Below are 19,947 nucleotides of genomic sequence, written 5' to 3'. Positions count from 1 at the left end.
AATCAGAAAAACAGATTAACTTTTTTGAAATCGAGAGTCAAGCAAAGATTTAAGCCTTCATTGATGCTCATCATTTTTGTTGTAGTGTAAGGATAGTAGCGCATTGTCGACATAAACCTACCACTCCAATTACTAGCCTCATCTCAAATAAGACCACCGCACGCAGCTTCTCCTTCGTGATTGACTACCCCATCAACATCAAGTCTAACTCAATTAAGATCTAACAATCTCCATTTCATTTTGTCCATAGCATGATATTCAACATGGACTATCTTGTTGGTCCAATCATATAGAGTAAGCTTTTAGTCTCGGTATTTGAAGATCTCTCTCAAAAAAAAAAAAAGAAAAAATTAAGGTTTTTTTCCTCAAGATCTTGATTATTTTAAAAACTTAAAAAACATCATAAAATTTTTTATACCAACAATTTTCCAAAAATAAGTGATTTTTTAATGAAAAAAATTTAATTTCTCATGACAAAGTATTTTGATTCAATTAAATAAAAAATAAATATACACAAGTTTGAGAAATAGGAGCTGCAAAGAATGAGGGATTTGACATTTGAATCCAACCGATGATGATGTTCAATCTTCAGATAATTATTAGTATTTCATATACAATAGGGATTGGCGCCACACAGAAAGAAAAAAGGAAAAAGGAAAAAGGAAAAGAAAAAGAAAGATAACCATGAGGATAAATTTATAGGCTTTTGAAACATAGGACATGATTAGGGAACAAGTGTTAATTATATTTACAGGGACCAAATTAAATGTCAGTTTTGAAGCAGAAAGAAATCCTGCGTGCCTCCAGCTCCAAATAATGATCGGATGAATAATTAGACGTTAAGCATGCTTGAACATCTTCATGCTGAGCCAATGAAAGTATACAGCAACCACAACTATAGGCAGAGTCAACGGCACCAAGAAGCAGTAATACCTACAATAAGCCAAATACAGATTAGGAAATTTTTTTAAAAAAAAAAAATGTTTTGGGATAGATAGACACTAAAAGGAAAAAAATAGAAAAAAGAAGACTGGAAAGTAATAGCAGCATTATTATCAACAATGACGATGATCAAGTTATTAAGAATAATTATGATAACACTAGTAAAACATACAATTGAAAAAGCTATAATAGAAAAATAAATAAATAAAATTCTTTAGAAATAATCCACCAGGAAGAGAAAAGTTATTTCCCACATATTATGACAGTTAAAAAACAACTCATCAGGGTGAATTCAAGAACCTCACGTCCCCTTCAAAGGTATTTTTGGGATCCCACTCAAGAAGACATTTGACATACCTAAGAAGTGGGAATTTATGAAACAAGTGTACCAAACAATTCCCCATATTCTATAAAGGCTAAAAGACTTAACCTAAATAGGTTAGCTGTAACTCTGCACCAGAGGACATAACCATTTCACTAGCTGGAAACAATGCCCTTTTATTGGAGTCAAAGCATGTGATGTCACACATGAACTTACCTCAAAAACCCATAATGTACATAAATGGTGGTGAATGAATTTTCAAACAAAACTTCAAATAGTAAGGGATATCTTTTCGAAGACTAATTTAATTTGATCTGTATTTGGATGCAATTCCATAGATTAGCTGTCTTTCATTTCTGAATCTTTCTTCATTCAGAATGAATTATGAAAATGCATGATTAAGCAATGATAAAAACCAAATAAATCCCCGCATTTCAATAGATCATGTAAATGGAAAAGTAACTAGAACTAGCAATCATTTAAATGGAAAAATAACAAGAACTAGCAATTTTAACGTAAAATAACTGCATCAATCATGTTCTGACAAGCATAAACTAACAAGTCATTTTCATCAAATGATGAACAAGAACCCTATGTAGCCCCTTTATTAATATATGAGAAGGCACAAGCTCCCCAATCCATGATATACCTAGCATGTTGTCAAGCTGATAAAGTTGACCTGATTAGTAGTATATTAGACATGAAGCTAAAGGACCTCAGACCAAACCAGCTATTTTGAAGGCACTCCATACAATTAAAAGAAAAAGAAGAAGAGGTCACAGAACCCTCTTGACATACTCTTACAACTTGGTTCTCTAAAAAATGAAACTACACACACAATAAATGCCTCTAAGTTTTACCCCAGAGCAGCCTGTCAGAAATTTTGAAAGAAGTTAGAAGCATTTGCTTTATCTTCCCTCAAAGCTAAATTTAAAACTTTGATCTAAATGCTAAAAAAACAAAATATTTTCCAAGTTGTTGCCCACAATTGATCCACGTTCATTCCTCCCTAGCATCTACACACTCAAAATGGCAAGAGTAAAACTTTGACCATGTTATTTCATATGATTAAAAAATTAGCATATGACTCTATCAAAATGAAACAGAGATAGTAAATCTAGCCATCTGGTAGCATGAATGATAAAACTGTATATCGAATCCACCAACAGTACGTGAAGTTAAAAGCAGAAAGTCCAGTATGGAACATAATTCAATGTCGAGGCCTTATGATTTATGCATGTATCGTTCCGTTATATATATAAACAAATCAGACAAAAAATAAATATAAAGATAGAAACTTCACATTATAATTGATTACCAGTCATTTTGCATGGCAGATACTATCGCTATATTTGAAGGTGGGAGAAGCTTGGAAATAATTGCAGCAAAGAAGTACCCAACAAAGAATATAGAGCCAAGTGATATAAAAATCCATCCCCAAAATGCATTTTCTTTAGATGAAATCATTCGAAAGCACCTCCAAGGAGAACAGCTCACAGAGTTAGGACCCGTTTGGTTGGGCAAAATTTTAGCACAGGAAATGGAAGCCAGCCTCCCTTCCACCAGCTGGCGGCGTTGGGTCCTGGACGGGAGAGGCAGATAAGTTTACTGAACTATCATGAAGAAACAAAACAGATTGACATAAAGGCAATTGTACTGTCACCGACGGCAACGATTCCCTCTTCTCGGACAACTCTCTCAGTCGCCGGCGACAAATGCTGCACGCAAAACCATCGCCCCCGCCAAGCCCATGTTCAGTCTAGGCATCCAAATGGGCAAACCAATTTGGTGGTGATAAAAGAGGCCATTGGTATAATAGAACATAATTTCAAACGATACGTTCACCATAATTCCGTTGTCGTCCAGCGGTTAGGATATCTGGCTTTCACCCAGGAGACCCGGGTTCGATTCCCGGCAACGGAATGAAACTAATATGTTTTGTTTTAATGTAACAATAAAAATCAAATTAATCGAACGGTCTTTTTCTTTTTCTTATTTCTTTTGCCGGATGGAGCCGTTTCTACAGCTGAACGAAATTCTATACTTTACATTAATAATTAATTTAAATGAGTAAATAACAGTAACAGAATAACCAATTGAGATTGAGAATATGTTTCCTCCAAGGGTCCTAAAGAGACATCTTTACCATGTAATTATTAAATTCTTTATTTTTTTGAAAAACTATATTTATAATTTATGATAAATGAGTTATTTGTAAAACTTATTTTATACACAATTTTCTTTCCAATCCTATTTTTAAGAAATGGAAATTTTAAAATTCATTAATTTTGCTTAAAAATTTTATATATTTTTAAATTTATTCCAATCAAATATGTACATTTAAATAACATATTTTCTAAGGTCAATATTTAATAAAATAAAGAAAAAATAAATAACATGATTTATAAATAATTTTTTTTTTCACCTTGCAACTAGAATAGAATAGGAGAAAGTGGAGGAAGGATGTTAATATATTGACTCAATATAAATTTTGTTTGTTGGCAAACAAAAGAGCAATATTTTTCCGGGGGGAAAATTTTATCTCGATTTTCTCTCTCTCTCCTGGTGTGCTGCCTCATGGGCCGTGGGTCTATCATTCACTTGCAGGTCCCCACTATCAGCAGCTGGGGGAAGACGAAGACGAAGAAGCATTGAAGGATAAGGAATCTCAGCAACAACGAAATTTTATCCTTAACGAAGAAAATTAGCAAGCCCCGCTTATTTCTTCCCCCTCCAGATGAGTGCTTCCGTTAACAGGCTAGTTCTTCCTCTCTCTATCTGTCTCTCTTTCTATAGTTGGTAACTTCAATTTGTGTTGACTTTGGAATTTGCTTTGTACAGTGCTGTGGGGTGGAAGTCTTCCTCCTTATTTGTGCAATCTGGCTTCAACTATGGTGGCTCCATTGTGATTTCAGTCCCTGCAAAAGCAAAATCGCCCCACAGAAAATTTTCTGTCACTTGTTCGACATCCGCACCTTCTAATGACGGTATGGCCTATTGTCTATTCCTGAAACATTTTCGAGCATCAATAGCGAATTGGGTTGCTCTGCTTCTTGTTTCTTCTGTTGATTACGTTCTATTTTACTGGAAATGAAGTTGTTTTATCTGTTCTGGCGTTGGTGGAGATTCTTCAGGGAAGAATGATATGGGTCAATAATTAAGAGGTGAAGAGAATTCGTCAGAATGATTACTAGGAAAGAATAATATATCTGTTTGCACTGCATGTGTGGCTCTATCAGGTGTACTTGTGCCCTGAAAGATACGGCTGCTAGTTTTTTTTTTTTTTTTTTGGGGGGGGGGTAACTGTTTTAGAACCCCAAGATTCTCTTCTGTTTTTTACTATCATTTATAAGAATATGTTTGTGTATAGATGGTTCTTGGAGTGAAATTGGCTAGAAGCAATTTAACCTGGTTTGGAAATTTGAACGGCTGATTGATTGAATGTTGCCTGGGGAGTGACTCATAGGATCACTGCTTCGATGGAATTAAAAAGAACTTTTGAGCATTGATCTCCCTCAGTCCTTCATTCCATTACTTCCTAACTATGTTTTGTATCATTTCTTTGAAAGGAACAGGAGAGGTACTATTGAAGGCGCTAACTTGTATTTGTTCATTATATTACTTCTATTGAGTAGGGTATGATGGTCATTTTGATGTTAATTCTCCTTATAGGCTTCGTCTTTATTAGTAAGGAACACAAATCCATAATGTGCTTAAGGCAGCGATAACAAGCCCTTCACACCTAAGTCCCACAGGATTTGTTTTCATCCCTTACAGTCTTGCCTTCTCTTTTCATTTCTCCTGTGCAGACACATGAACTTACATGTCCATGTAAACCTGTTTCCATCACAATTGACTTTACTTTTTTATGTATCCTTTCATTTTCTGTTCTTATTCAGACCCACTATTAGTAAAGGCTGCCAGAGGAGATCCCGTTAGTCGTCCTCCAGCATGGATGATGCGCCAGGCAGGAAGGTACATGGCTGTTTACAGAAAGCTTGCTGAGAAATATCCATCCTTCCGACAGAGGTCAGAGACAACTGATCTCATTGTGGAAATTTCTTTGCAGCCTTGGAGAGCTTTCAGACCTGATGGAGTCATTATTTTCTCGGACATACTTACCCCTCTTCCTGCATTTGGTGTCCCATTTGACATAGAAGATGTGAGAGGACCTGTTATATCATCACCAATACGCTCTGCAGAGGATTTAAAATCCTTGCATCCAATTGATTTGGACAAACTTAGTTTTGTTGGAGAATCACTCAAGATACTACGCCAGGAGGTAACTTCAGTTGTCTCCCTTCATCTTTAACATGACCATTCAAGTAATTCTGTTTCCTTGAGTTAACATTTAATTTATTTTCTTTATGGTTTTATGTAGGTTGGTGGTCAAGCTGCTGTTTTGGGTTTTGTGGGAGCACCTTGGACAATAGCTACATACATAGTGGAAGGGGGCACAACGCGCACATATACGAAGATAAAGAGCATGTGCCATACAGAACCACATGTATTGAAGACTCTTCTTTCTCATTTGACACAGGCAATAACAGAATACGTTATTTTCCAAGTTCAGTCTGGGGCTCATTGCATACAAATATTTGATTCATGGGGCGGACAACTACCACCTGATATGTGGGAACGCTGGTCAAAGCCTTATATCAAAGAGGTAACTTAAATATACTCCACTATGTTTTTTGTTTTCAAATTATGTTTCATTTTCACCCTGCATTTTTTGGTATCAATGCCTATATAAATTCATGCTTATGTTAAAACAGATTCATAGCCTTTGTATAGTTGAAGAGACAAAGTAGATCAATGGTTCATAGCTTGCATATATTTTCATTATTACTGGTTTCATTTTTAGATAATTGGTACGGAGCTTGAAGCCTCTTTGGCCTGTTATTGGCTAGTTGACCTGGTGAAGAAAACTATCAGAAGTTCGGAACTTATTTGTTTACTAATACTAGAGGGCTAAATCCCAATCAGGAAGCCACATTTTTCATGTGCTTATGTTGAATTTTAAGATTAATATTTCTATAGTATTTTGCCCTTCTAGCCAAATTCTATCTTCTCTTCAATAGTTATTCTTTTTTTCCCCAGATTGTTAATTCGGTGAAGGAAAAGTGCCCTGAAACCCCCCTTGTCCTGTATATAAATGGTAACGGTGGCCTTCTTGAGCGTATGAAAGAAACTGGAGTTGATGTTATTGGTCTAGACTGGACAGTAGATATGGCTGATGGAAGAAGACGATTGGGTAATGGAATAAGTGTGCAGGGAAATGTGGACCCTGCTTACTTGTTCTCCCCTCTTAATGCTGTGACTGAAGAAATTCGGAGGTTAGTGACTTGATACTCTAAACTTCAGTATATACAAAATTTAGACCCAATCTTGACCATTACAGGCTGTAATAATTCTTATGACTTATGATCTATCATCTAAATTATGAAGATTGAACTCCACCTGATATATGCTTACAGTAGGATCATAGCACTAAAAATAGTGAAATTGGGAGTAGCTACTAACAAATACAAACAGAAATAACGTCAAGAAATTCAGCTGTTTTTAATTTAACAGAGATTGACTGATTGAGTCGGATTAGGGCCTTTGGAAGAAGGGGCATACTTTCGTAGTTTCATTGATTGGTGACCTGAATTTGAAGTCACTAGATACCATATTAACCGTTGTGCCTAAGCTAATCAAATTACCATAATCAAGAAAACACTAATTTGATGGATCTTGAGTTATTTTCGTCCTTTCATATGATAATTAGACTGAGGAAATTGTTTGTCAGGGTTGTGAGGTGTGCTGGGCCTAGACGACACATTCTTAATCTAGGGCATGGCGTTCTCGTTGGCACACCTGAAGAAGCAGTTGCACATTTCTTTGAAGTAGCAAAGAGCTTGGAGTTTGAAACACTATTTAGTGATAGAGCTGCTGAACTTGTAATATGAGGACAAATCCTGCTAAAGTTACCACATGTTTTCCTTTTGCTTGTCAGCAAGTTCAAGCATTTTTGTAGAAGAATGCATTCAGACTCAATTGATCTCATGTAGCTATAGGATGAAAGGTCCAAGGTGCTGTACATTGTTGTGCCAGCTAACTCGGTGAACTTGCTGTTTTACATTCGGCTATTCTATTATTGAATATATTGAGGAATTCCTTCCAATTGTCTAGTCTTATTCAATATATTGAATATGTATTCAGTGTGTGGTATAGTCTAGAGTGGGTTATTCTTGCAAGGCGAGCTTAAAATATCTTACCATGTAAAAAAAACTTATATAGCTAAATTTGGCCTAAACCCCTCATGCTTTTCCACTGGCCCAAATACCCGAATTGTCAATTTTTATTTTATTTTATTTTTTTATGTAATTTCAATTTTTATTTTAAAAATTAATATTTTCAATTTTTATCTTATTTTTATATTATTTATAAATAAAAAGGAATTTGGGTATTCAAGTTAAGCCTATTTGGGTTAGCCCGAATTTCTTTTGGTTTATTCAAACAGTTGAAATAAATTTAGAGTAAAGAAAATCTTCAAAATTCCCAATTAAGATTTTTTGGGTCTATTTGGGCTAGTACGTAAGACTTGATCCAAATTATTATTTTTAATATAATTCTAATTGATCCAAGTTTAAGTCATTAAGGAATTTTGGCTTGTATGATCAAATTGCCTAGTAACTAGATCTCTGCTTGTGCTATCTATTGACCTGAGATTTTTGATACCTATGAATTCTTATTTCAGATTTTGCTTCAGAAAGATTTTTTTTTTTTTAAATTTGCCACATTTCTTCTGCAACAGAATAATAACAGTCATCTATGTTCTATTTGGATGGAGAAAAAACTTGAAGAAGACAAAAAGGAGGAGGACAATGTTTACCTTGTCTGGATGAAGAAAGAAAAAGTGAAAGGAAAAAAAATTAGAAGAGAAAATGAGACATGAAACCCATAATATTGTTTGCCCATTTATTTTTCTCCACACATGGATTGATTTTGCAAGAAAATACTGTATACAACGCGTTATTCCCACTGACTTCAATTAATTATTTCATAGCAATACTAACAAATTTTGACAGCCAAAAACCCCATCACCCCCCGCCTTTTTGGGGAGGGGAAGCACTGTTTAATTTTAAATGGAAAAAATTATTCACTTTTGGTTTTTTAAATAGAAAAATAACATGTTGTTATTAAATTATTAAATTTTAAAATATAATAACATGAAAATATATTTTTACCAAGTAATTTGATTTTAAATTATTTTGATGATACTGATTTTAATATATTTTTTTCCTCCAATTAATTTTTATACATGAAACATGAGATATTTCAATGTGCAGCTATTACAGTTATTATAATATTTGTTCATTTCCTTTTTACCTAGTTTTCTCTTATCTATCCAAACACAATAAATGATAATTCTTTTTTTTTTTCAGTTTTCTTTTCTTTCTATTGTATCTCCTCCCATTTTCTTTCTTCCTATCTAAACAAAGGGTTAAAAAGCAATTATATATTTGATCTTTGTTAAACACATATAAACAGGAAAACAGAAAGCTACAAGGCCTCTGTTAGTCAACGGCATATCTAAGCACATTATTGATCATACAGCACCACTGAATTCAGTACGCGTTTTTATGAGCCATGTACATTCTTACAACAGCAGAGCATTCAACTTCAAGTGGAATGGTTGCGATATTGTTGTAAGGCTTCACTTAGAGTCTTGAGAGCCTTGTCATATGCTATAAACCCCATAAAAGTGAATCCATAGCCATCCACTGTGACAACCTCAATGTATCTTTCTGAAGGGTTCCATCTACTTGAGGAAGGAGTGACCCTGCTCAATTGTTCCATTGGAACTACCACCTACATATCAAACACAAAATCAGAAGCTGATATTAGAAAAAAAATAAGAGTTACAAGCATCAAGAAATTGAAGTAGTTAACCATGATCTTCCCAGGAAGTAACTATATAAGATCATTTTATCCTAGCCTTCTAGCAAGGTGTGACATATCAGATTTAAGCTTCTAAAGTTTCTAATTAGAATACAATAGACAGTCTGCAAAAGCTATCAAAGCCAAAACTCAAGGCATGTGAAATCCTATCAGTTCTTGATGTCATATTATGCTTCCTTGTATCTTGGGTTAATATCAAGCATCTTGAATACCAATAACAAGAATACAATCATAGATGTCTACTGATAAGCAAGATGCTAGGATCATAATGACAGCATAACAAGAACTAATGTTAACTTTCGATGGGGAAAAAGGAAGGTAACAACTACCTTATAGTATATGGATTGACCGTAGAGGGAGAATGGGTAATTATAGAGTGGATAATCACTGCAAAAGGCCATTCTTTTTGTTGATATGTAAAGTGTTCCAATTATAGGTCCAGAGGAAGTTGATAGGTAGCAGGCATATTGCTTTATCAGCTTCTCTCCTTGCAATATACCAAATGTATTCTGAAATACTCTGTCATGCCCTCCTTGCGTGAGCACTTTTGTTCCTTGAACAAGTCTAGCCATTGCTGCATCAGCTGGATTAGAGCCCAATCTGACTGCATATTGAAAACATATTCCAGTGGCTCAGAACTTCAAAACAACTAAATTCATCCGCTAAACTTGAAACTAGAGTCCAGAGATTAAAAAATAAAATATAATAGTTTAGTACAATCTTAATGTTGAAAACAACTTTTAGTTTATAAAATCACCGTGAGCAAGGAAAGAGCAAAAAGCGAAACTTGCTGGAAAAGAGCCGCAATTGGTTGTTAAATGCAGCCGTTTTCATTGTCACATAGGTGTTAACTCTTAGCATTCTAGTCTTGTTCAGCTGATAAAAAATTTTGCGTGAAACACAGTTGAGAGAAGTTGAAAGTGAAAGAATAAAATCCAGTTTACTTTATCTCCTACTTATTTTTGTGCGATCCTAACTAGACTTATCCAACTAGTTTCCTTTTGTAATTAATTTTCTTCCAATAATTAAATCTGGATTTTGCCTCTTGTCTTTGTTGTTGTTGTTTAATGATTAAGATATCATGAAAAGAAACAACAGACACAGCAAGGAAGAAACTTCTCCTAGGGGGCGAGAGAGAGAGAATGTTTGAGGTAAAATCCAGAACCTTTGAATTGAAAGTTTCGGAAGTTTAACACAAAGTACTAGCATCCTACTTTTATTTTCATATATAAGTGATAGAAACCTCACGTCGCTGGATTCAGATTTGAAATTCTATATTCTAATATTACATAAAGAACATTAACCATTTCATAGCTCTTAAGTCATTATCACAACTGTAACAATTACATCTCCACCTGGTTCTTCTCAAGTCCACTTGACTTCATAAGCAGTCTATGGTTTCTCATGTTTCATTTTCCGCTTTAGTCCATGGAAAGAATCACGAAGACAAAGAGAACTCACTGTGATTCCAGAAGTTATCAGCCATGTTCTCCGCTTGCCTGGTTGCCCTTTCAACAGTTTTGCCACAGCGATATAACGTATCGCAAATAATATCCACGGGATTAGGGCCTGAAATCATGGCAGAAAGAAGAAATAAAAGTGAAACGGTAAGGAATTCGTACAGTAAACAAAATCTCTCTGAGAAATACTCACTGTTGTTGTAAGCAGTGGAAGTAGGAATAGGGGAAACGTTAATATAGGGATTGTTATTGTTGTTATGACCAGCCGTGTCTGGAGAATTTGATCGAATAGGTATTTCTCTGTAATCGGCCATCTGGATCGAGACAGAGAGAGAGAGAGAGATGGCGTGGAGAGGACGAGGCGATGAAAAAGAGAACAGAGTAAGTTAGGAGCAGGGGACAGAATGGTAACTAAATATGTGGGCTACAATTTGCTTCCCTTTGCCACCAAATGTTTCCTTTTTTTTTTGGCCAATATTGTCACCAAATGATTCAATTACATTATTTTGCACTAAACAATAAATTAATGCGTAAAATTCATGTACTTAATCTTATTTTATTCTACTTTTAACGATCAAATCAAAACATATAAATTTTTATATATTAATAATATTAATGAAAAAATTTTATTATAAAATAAATAATTTATAAAAAAATTACATATCAAAAATAAAAATTTCAACTAAAATTAAGCGTATAATTTTTTTCTATGGTAAGATGTCAATATATATGATATAAATTTATGATACATCTTATTATAAATTGATTGATAATTGATGATAATATAATTGGTTCCTTAAATTTTACATTATGTTTTAAGAATAAATAATAAAATTAAAACATATTTTTAATTCTCTAATTTTATATAAAATTTTAATTTAATTCTTTAATTTTATAAAATATTTTTTTTTTTTTCTGATACTATTAATTTAAATGATTTTTTTTATGTCAATTATTATTATTTTAAAAAATAAATTGAATATGTTAACTCTTAAAAATATTTATCAATATTTAAAAATATAATGTAAAAAAAATTGTAAGACAACTAATATTGTTATAATTAAAGCATTGAAAAAACACTCTATAAATTAAGAAATTAAAATAAAATATTATATAAAATTTAAAAATTAAAGATATATTTTAATTAAATTAAAATTTTTAAAAAAGTTAAAATTAATTTTCCTAACTTTTCTTATTGTATACTTATTATTATTTTTAATTATTTTACTAACAAAAATTGTCATGATATATTAAAAAAATAACACCATAGCAGCTTCTACATCATCCAATATAAGTCAATGATATTGTTATAAAGCTACCTAGTTAATATTACATAAGCTGCTACAGTTTTTTTTTTTTATTATAACATGACAACTTCTATTAATAAAATAACTAAAAAATACCAGTAGAAGAATATGTGGTAAAAAAAAAAGGTTATGTAGATTAATTTTAAAGTTTTAATATAAAAAAATTTTATGTAACTGTCTTAAAATTTAAAAAAGTTTTATATATTTAGTGAAATATTAATTATGTGGTATTTTTAAGTGATATATGCCTGGAATAATTGAATTATTTTAATTTAGTATTTTTATTTTAAATAAAACCAGATATTGAGCTGTGTAAAAAATTTTATACAAATATATAAATTTAATAGATCTATTTGTACAATATTGGTAGAATTTGCAAGAAGTTGTTATTTACAAACGAGATCATGCGTGAGCGACCTTTCAATCTAACCATTAATTGGATTCTGACCTGGAACTATTGGATTAGTTTTTTTTTTTTTTTTTGGCTAAAGATAGGTTGGTATACGTACGTAACACAATTTTAGTTGTTTGCTTATTTAAAAAAGACAAACAAACAGATAGAAAGAAAAAATATGCTTCCAAGTTATAGAATATTAGATATGATCGGGAGAGTAACTACATGTATTGTGAGAGATAATTAATAAATAAAGTAGAAGTATAATTAAAAAAGTAATCATAAAAACAACACAATATCATATATTTTAAATCAAATAAAATTTTTAAAAGATACTTTATAAGGATAATTATATTAAAATTTCACATGAGGAAAATAATTATTGCGAGATCCTTAACAATTGATATAAGGCGATTTACAATTGTTTGTCTTGTAAATCACCTTACATCAATTATTAATGAATCTCATAATGATTAATTTTTTTATATAGAATCTATATGTAATTTTTTTTTATTTTATATTGTGGTTTTAAGGGAGTACATGACTCCCTTCACCCTTTATTAAAGAGAACTCCATTATGTCTTGTTTAAGTTAATTACAAAAAAAACTATTAAAATTATAGGAGGTAAAGATGGAGCATCATTTGATAAATAGATTGAGCATCTTAAATTTTTCTAAAAGTGAATTTAATTATACATGATTTGTTATCTAATATTTTTTAAATCATAAAATTAATTTTAAAAAATTCAACATGATAAATCTTTAAAATTTTAAATTAACATTTTTGTTATCTAAAAGTTGGCCTCCCTGAATAGTTACCCTGGTTCCGCCCTTGGATATGATGTTAACTAAAGGCCAGTAAATAACTCACAAATTGAAGTTGAATGAAAAATGCAGAACCAAATATTAACAGAAAATATGAAAAATGCAAAACCAAAATATTAAGAGAAAAAATAGGCAGGTTAATTTTATTACAAATCATTCGTGTTGATTGTTAACAAGTTGAATGGCTATGAGTTACCCTCGTACATGGGTCGCTATATATATTTAAAAAAAACTTGTGAAATATTTATGCTACGTGTCACTCTTTACTTTAGCATCCTTTCCTAACCCCCAGGGCGAAATCCCTCCAATGTCCCTCTATTAAGGATTGTGAATATGGACCATCTCGGTTTAAAATATTTATTTATATATACTATATATATTAAAAAAAATTAATAAGTATGTTTCACTATCAAAACAACATTTCATATTTAATATCCATAATCCAAATTTAATATTCAAATTTTATCAAATCTGTTTGTGTGTTCTTTTTTTTTTTTTATTGAGTTTGCGTGTTCGAGTCTTTGTTTTATCTGCTTATAATCTCGTTGTGTTTTCTGTTGGGCCGTTTAGTTTTAACTAATGATCTTTTAATTTATAATCATTTTATTTATTTTAAATGAAGTTTGTCTTTAATTAAAAAATTCAAATAAATCTAAGAAATAATTCCAATAAAATAAAAATCCTAATCTTTATATCATATAAAATAGGCTAAAATATACTTTTAATATTTTAACTTTACACGACGATTCCTATTAGTACCTTAATTTTATAAAGTTTTTTTAATCGTTTAATTCTAACACTATTAGTTTATCCTAATAAATTTTTACATTGAACTTTCAAATATTGACAGAACGTTCTCAGATGTTAATATATTAAGTTTAAATTTTTTAAAAGTACAATGATTGAAGAAAAAAATCATTTGAAAGTCATGATATTAGGTTAAATAACTAAAAAGATACTTTACAAAATTAAAGGATTAAATTAAAATCTTATATAAAGTTAGAGAAACTAAATGTATACTTTAGCCTATAATAAATGTAATTAAGAGAAAATTGCGAATAGATTCCATATAGTAAACTTATTTACAAATAACTTATTTACAAATAAGTTTTGCAAAATTCAAAAACTATAGATAAATTTTTAAAACTTGAGTGTAATTTGTAGTTGCAATGTGAAAAACAATATTATCCTGTTAATTTAACTTTTACATATAACTGCAATTTCACAATTTCAAGTAAAAATTTATAATTTATAGGTCAAAATTTCTTATTTTACATTTGATGTAACATGTTCCTCCATAAAATTAATTATGCTTCCTTAAGACTATAATTGGTCTAAGTGGAATAAAAATTTCATAATTTACTATGTAATTATAGTCTTAGGTAGACATAATTAACTCTATGAAAACTCTATATTATATTAAGCGTTAAACAATAAACTTAACTTATGAAATATGAACTTTTTACTTGTAAATTGTAAAGTTTACAATTGTAAGTGAATCCAATTAATAAGGATAATATTATCTTTACATCCCAATCTCAAATTACACTTAAGTTTTAGAGGGTTTAGTTGTAATTTATAAATCTCGTAACATTTATTTATAAATAAATCTACTATACATGATCTATTTAAATTTTTTTTTCTATAGATAATCACATATCTCATCTATTGGTTTGCCCCCTCATTGATTTGAAGTTGGCTTCCCTTCTTCCATCCTCCTCTCACCCCCTGTTAAATATGAATATTTAAATTAAACTTGGATAGTAGATTAAATATATTTATGAAAATAAAAAAATTTAAAAAATTATTAATTTTAGTAAGCAATCTAGATTATCTGGAGTATACTAGGTGATCAATTTATAAAAATTATAAAAATTTTAGTATAAAAATTAAACCACTCATATTAAATCTGTACTATTTCAAATTAGTAATAAACATATTTATTAACATTTTTTCATAATTTTAAAATTAATATAAAAAAATATACTCCCTGCGTTAAAAAATGTAAGGCATTTTTTGAGGAGTTGGATGTTTAAAAATGTAAGATATTTTTGTCTTTCGAGGTATAATCATTATCTTTTTTTCAAAAATGCCCTTATTGATAATGACTTTATATTTATTGTAGAGTGTCTAATATGGGCAAGTATAAAAAAATAGCGTTAATTTAAAAGTAGATAATTATTTTATTAAAAAATAAAATTTAATTAAAAAATATTTTATATTTTAAACAAAAGGAGTATTTAATTTAAATGGTGTAGATTTAATAAAAACGTGAGAGGAGGATGGGAGTGAGAGAAGGAAGCCACCTCCGATTGATTCTGAGACCATCCCTTCCACCCGATTTGACTATTGTCCTCCAATTCAATTCTGCAGTAAGCTACTAAGCTTTCAAACATACTCAATGTTTGTTCATCGTTTTTGATGTTGAAAATGACATACTATACATCCTTTTGAATTAATTTTACAGATGATCTAAAAACATAACTCCAACAAATATAAAGGCAAACAAACAAGTTATAGAGTCGTAAAGGTTGCTGAATTGAATTCTAAACGAATATGACATAGAGAACCCAAAAAAAAAAAAAAAAGGAATAAAATGGCCTCCACATCATTCATGAATCATAATCCTTAGTGAGGGTCGTCTTTGCGGAGGAACAACTTGTTTTGTTATACTAAGTGATGCTTAAAATAACCAGCATAGAATCACTAGTGTATAAAATATGTTACATTATTTTTATTTAACTAAATTTTTTAGGTGAGTTGAATAGCAGATGCTCACCATAATTGCTAGGCACACTTATAAATTAAAGAGTATTTATAAAAATATTTATAAATTATTTACTAATAAAATTTTTATATTAATAATGAGATTTGATCTCATAACTTTATAAATTATAAATTAAATTCACATTACGGTCATTATTTTTATTGTAAGAAAACATATATTTAAATCTATTTTATTAATACACAATAAAAAATATTATTTTTTCAATTAAACTCTAATTTTAGCATAAGCCGAAGCAAGCTAAACAGAAACAAACTAACCTTAAAACCCATTTAAAGATTTGCCAAACTGGGTTTAATTAGTTTGATGTTTTATCCAAAATCAATCCCAACAGCCCAACCTGTGAAGCGGGAGGGATCAAGGTACAAAGAAGATGAATCGACGTGAGCTACTCGTCCATGATCCGGCTGCTTTGCGAAATCAACGGTCTTGATTCCTCGAAACATTTCCACCTACCGATTAGTTGAGCAACTTTGACTCGTTTATGTCTTCATTTCTTATCTTTTAGACTTGATTCCCTCCCTCTACTGGAAGGTGGTGTAGTTTGGTAGTGGTGCGCTGTCGGCTTGTGACGCCAAATTGTTATTATATAATTATTTGTATCGATCTTGCTCCTCACTTTTATATACCATCAGCCCTTTTAACCTGTTGCCTTTTGCCATACCCAGATCTCATTTCCTGCAATTCAACTGTTTTCATTTTTCAATCCTAAAGATTCAGGATTCAGGTTTGCCTTTTTTACCTTTCCACCTTTTTGCGGTATTATTCGTATGCCGATCTTTCTGTTGCCGAAAAATTCCACCTTGCTTCTTCTTCTGTTGGTCTTTCGTCGATTAGAGTCTACTGTCTCTGGTTTCTTAATAGGCCAGACAATAATTGCTTCACCTGGGATTAATTGATTCCTCTATTGATAAAAAATTTCTCTTATTTAACGGGTGTGACATGTTTCTTTGCCTTGATCTTCGTTATATTTATTTGCATCCAGTGAATGTGTTGTTTTTTCCCCCTGGCTTTACCAGGCATCATCCAATGTTTGGAATAATGTGACATATTACAAAACTCCAGCCATTTTATGTATATCCACGCATATGTATGGTACATTTTACATTTTTTAGGCTTATAAGACACGGTCCTTGTTTCATGCTTGTGGACCTAGAGAAGTACAAGCTTGTAGGGTGGCTTTTTAGTAGCTCATCTTCCCTTTGTTGACGCAGCTCGGAGAACCTTGCCATAAGATAAAGGTGCTCTAGCGTTTTTACATATCTCTTTTCCTGTTTTGAATATCTCACATTGTGGAGGAAAATTATTTTGTAGATGTCCTTAATTAAGTACTTATTGTCTTTAGTTCTGGTGGTTTGCACATTTCATTTTCCTTTGGATGATGCTATAGGGATTTTGCCCCCCCCCTTTTTTTTAACTTTGCTGTATATTTACTATTTTCATTATTTCTTGTGCATTATCAAATGTTGAGCAGGATTTAAATTATGGCCACCCCTCCCACTAGAATAGGACTTGCTGGACTGGCTGTGATGGGTCAAAATCTGGCTCTTAATATTGCTGAGAAAGGCTTCCCTATTTCTGTTTACAACCGAACCACATCCAAGGTTGATGAGACTGTGGAACGAGCTAAACAGGAAGGGAATCTCCCTGTATATGGCTTCCATGACCCTGAATCCTTTGTCAAGTCCGTTCAAAAACCTAGGGTTGTAATCATGCTTGTGAAAGCTGGGGCACCTGTTGACCAGACCATTAAGACCCTATCTATGTACATGGAGAAAGGTGATTGTATAATTGATGGGGGTAACGAATGGTATGAGAACACTGAGAGGAGAGAGAAAGCAATGGCTGAACTGGGTTTGCTTTACCTTGGGATGGGAGTTTCAGGTGGTGAGGAGGGTGCTCGATACGGTCCCTCTTTGATGCCTGGTGGTTCTTTTGAGGCTTTCAAATATATAGAAGACATTCTTTTGAAGGTGGCAGCTCAAGTTCCTGACAGTGGTCCTTGTGTGACATATATTGGTAAAGGTGGATCTGGTAATTTTGTGAAAATGGTCCATAATGGAATTGAATATGGGGACATGCAGCTGATTTCTGAGGCTTATGATGTACTGAAGTCAGTTGGAAAGCTGTCGAACAAGGAACTACATGATGTCTTCTCTGAATGGAACAAGGGAGAGCTTCTGAGTTTTCTTATTGAAATTACTGCAGACATATTTGGAATTAAGGATGATAAAGGAGATGGATATCTAGTTGACAAGGTTCTTGACAAAACTGGCATGAAGGGTACTGGCAAGTGGACTGTTCAGCAAGCTGCTGATTTATCAGTTGCTGCTCCCACTATTGAAGCTTCTTTGGATGGTAGGTTCCTTAGTGGGTTGAAGGAGGAAAGAGTTGAAGCTGCGAAGGTCTTCAAATCAGGTGGCTTTGGCGATATCTTGACTGATCAACCTGTAGACAAGAAAAATTTGATCGATGATGTCAGGCAAGCTCTCTATGCTGCAAAAATCTGTAGTTATGCACAGGGAATGAATCTAATTCGTGCAAAGAGTATTGAGAAGGGATGGGATTTGAAGTTGGGAGAACTAGCAAGAATTTGGAAAGGAGGTTGCATCATAAGAGCAATATTCTTGGACAGAATCAAGAAGGCGTATGACAGGAACCCTAACCTTGCAAACCTTCTTGTGGATCCAGAGTTTGCAAAGGAAATAATTGATAGGCAATCTGCCTGGAGGAGAGTTGTATGCCTTGCTATCAATTCTGGTATCAGTACCCCAGGCATGTCTGCCAGTCTTGCCTATTTTGATACATACAGAAGGGAAAGATTGCCAGCTAATTTGGTGCAAGCTCAGCGAGACTACTTCGGCGCTCATACATATGAAAGGATTGATATAGAGGGGTCTTTCCATACTGAATGGTTCAAGCTTGCCAAACAGTCGAAAATTTGAGATTATTGGTATTGAAACCTGTCAGAATTCCCAATAAATGTAATGTTTTCTCCTCTAGACTGTCTGTTGAGTGGGGATTACATAACTGCTATATGATGAAACTATTTTATTATGTTCATTTGGAGTGTTTGGTTTTTACATTTTCAACTAGTTTAACATGTCAAAGCTGGTCCTGCTGGAATTGTGCTTTTCTGAAATTGGCTCAATTTATGTTGCCTTTTGTCCATTCTGCGAAGATTTCCGCAGCCCAGCCAACTATGTTTAGTAGGTCACTGTACGAGTTGAAACTTTTTTATTATTTGATGATGAAACCTTGGCTTGATATTGCTTTGAACCAGAATAAGAATCTTTGGACCAAGTACGTGGACAATGATATGGAATTTGTGCAGATGTGCAAATTTGGTCCCTGGTTGAGTTAACCAGATGCTTGAAGTGAAAATCCATGACTGTTTACTGTGTTTCTTCAGAATTTTGGATCTCATCACAACAGCCCTTCAGAGCAAAGCTTTAGCTAAAAATTGGATTGGAAAATGTACACATAGTATGATTCTTTTTATTTGAGCCTCTTCAGTATTTCTGTATCTGCTGATGACAAAGCGCAACTCTTTACCTTTGTTTTAATGCTCCTCCAACATGGGCATTCTTGTTTGCTTCTGAAATATCTTCCTTTTTGTTAGCGCTCTTAAGAAGAAATTGCAATGCTTTGACTTTAGGTCTATAACCTGTAGAGAGGAAATTAATTTTGTTTGCCAAGATCACAGGTTCAATTCTTGCCTGCAGCATCACGTTAAAGAAGTTCGAGACCAAGTCCCTGTCTTAACAAAGAGGGTTAATGGTGAAGGATAAATCTTTAATTGAACCCTAAGATTATTAGTAGAGATTGAACCCCATTCTCTATCTTTAATTGACAATTTACAAAACCTAGATTTGACCCTAAGATTATTACCAATTTGGTAATACTTTTCGAGAGTTGTTTTCATTTTTCTAGCAATATCAGCATCAATAAGATTGATAATGATA

General features: G+C 32.4%; 4 protein-coding genes and 1 non-coding gene across 8 annotated transcripts; 3 read left to right on the top strand and 2 right to left on the bottom strand.

Annotated features, from left to right (window-relative positions):
• Window positions 1-552: 552 nt before the first annotated feature.
• On the bottom strand, window positions 553-3,916 carry LOC129313828 (uncharacterized). The gene is made up of 4 exons (XM_054957240.1): window positions 3,866-3,916; window positions 2,932-3,023; window positions 2,583-2,846; window positions 553-933 (listed from the first exon to the last, which is right to left on the bottom strand). Exons 1-4 carry the CDS (start codon window positions 3,914-3,916, stop codon window positions 840-842), a joined length of 501 nt encoding a protein of 166 aa, XP_054813215.1. The 3' UTR covers window positions 553-839.
• TRNAE-UUC (transfer RNA glutamic acid (anticodon UUC)) lies at window positions 3,116-3,187 on the top strand. The gene has a single exon. It is a non-coding gene; the product is annotated as a tRNA-Glu (tRNA).
• On the top strand, window positions 3,828-7,430 carry LOC129313775 (uroporphyrinogen decarboxylase 1, chloroplastic-like). The gene is made up of 6 exons (XM_054957151.1): window positions 3,828-4,021; window positions 4,106-4,251; window positions 5,164-5,546; window positions 5,646-5,930; window positions 6,365-6,600; window positions 7,056-7,430. Exons 1-6 carry the CDS (start codon window positions 4,002-4,004, stop codon window positions 7,213-7,215), a joined length of 1,230 nt encoding a protein of 409 aa, XP_054813126.1. The 5' UTR covers window positions 3,828-4,001; the 3' UTR covers window positions 7,216-7,430.
• A 1,323-nt stretch (window positions 7,431-8,753) lies between these two features.
• Window positions 8,754-11,058, bottom strand: LOC129314384 (GEM-like protein 1). Its single transcript, XM_054957819.1, has 4 exons — window positions 10,865-11,058; window positions 10,673-10,780; window positions 9,541-9,815; window positions 8,754-9,121 (listed from the first exon to the last, which is right to left on the bottom strand). The coding sequence occupies exons 1-4, from the start codon at window positions 10,983-10,985 to the stop codon at window positions 8,933-8,935; spliced, it is 693 nt and encodes a 230-aa protein (XP_054813794.1). The 5' UTR covers window positions 10,986-11,058; the 3' UTR covers window positions 8,754-8,932.
• A 5,330-nt stretch (window positions 11,059-16,388) lies between these two features.
• Window positions 16,389-19,579, top strand: LOC129313676 (6-phosphogluconate dehydrogenase, decarboxylating 2). Of its 4 annotated transcripts, none has more exons than XM_054956978.1 (3): window positions 16,389-16,516; window positions 16,651-16,709; window positions 17,457-19,579. In XM_054956978.1, exon 3 carries the CDS (start codon window positions 17,467-17,469, stop codon window positions 18,925-18,927), a length of 1,461 nt encoding a protein of 486 aa, XP_054812953.1. In that variant the 5' UTR covers window positions 16,389-16,516; window positions 16,651-16,709; window positions 17,457-17,466; the 3' UTR covers window positions 18,928-19,579. The 4 variants fall into 4 exon arrangements, with proteins under 4 accessions (XP_054812953.1, XP_054812954.1, XP_054812952.1 ...); XM_054956979.1 differs by having other exon boundaries at window positions 16,426-16,444; XM_054956977.1 differs by lacking the exon at window positions 16,389-16,516 and having other exon boundaries at window positions 16,527-16,709.
• The last annotated feature ends 368 nt before the right edge of the window (window positions 19,580-19,947 follow it).

The sequence above is a fragment of the Prosopis cineraria genome, unplaced genomic scaffold (genome assembly GCF_029017545.1).
Source record: "Prosopis cineraria cultivar Desert tree isolate PC_DT_omini unplaced genomic scaffold, ASM2901754v1 PC6, whole genome shotgun sequence".
Taxonomy (NCBI): domain Eukaryota; kingdom Viridiplantae; phylum Streptophyta; class Magnoliopsida; order Fabales; family Fabaceae; genus Prosopis; species Prosopis cineraria.
Note: the sequence above shows the minus strand (reverse complement) of the source record. Positions and strands in the feature narration are given on the sequence as shown.

Excerpts from the sequence above, each read along its gene's own strand:
- LOC129314384 (XM_054957819.1), bottom strand. The coding sequence starts at position 10,985 with ATGGCCGATTACAGAGAAATACCTATTCGATCAAATTCTCCAGACACG. Across the intron at positions 10,781-10,864 it reads TTCCACTGCTTACAACAACA|GCCCTAATCCCGTGGATATT; the intron begins GTGAGTATTTCT and ends CCATGATTTCAG. Across the intron at positions 9,122-9,540 it reads GTCAATCCATATACTATAAG|GTGGTAGTTCCAATGGAACA; the intron begins GTAGTTGTTACC and ends TTTGATATGTAG.
- LOC129313676 (XM_054956978.1), top strand. The coding sequence starts at position 17,467 with ATGGCCACCCCTCCCACTAGAATAGGACTTGCTGGACTGGCTGTGATG.
- LOC129313775 (XM_054957151.1), top strand. The coding sequence starts at position 4,002 with ATGAGTGCTTCCGTTAACAG. Across the intron at positions 4,022-4,105 it reads ATGAGTGCTTCCGTTAACAG|TGCTGTGGGGTGGAAGTCTT; the intron begins GCTAGTTCTTCC and ends TGCTTTGTACAG. Across the intron at positions 4,252-5,163 it reads ATCCGCACCTTCTAATGACG|ACCCACTATTAGTAAAGGCT; the intron begins GTATGGCCTATT and ends GTTCTTATTCAG.
- LOC129313828 (XM_054957240.1), bottom strand. The coding sequence starts at position 3,916 with ATGCTTCTTCGTCTTCGTCTTCCCCCAGCTGCTGATAGTGGGGACCTG. Across the intron at positions 3,024-3,865 it reads CTGATAGTGGGGACCTGCAA|ACTGAACATGGGCTTGGCGG; the intron begins GTGAATGATAGA and ends TTGGATGCCTAG. Across the intron at positions 2,847-2,931 it reads GAGAAGAGGGAATCGTTGCC|GACCCAACGCCGCCAGCTGG; the intron begins GTCGGTGACAGT and ends TCTCCCGTCCAG.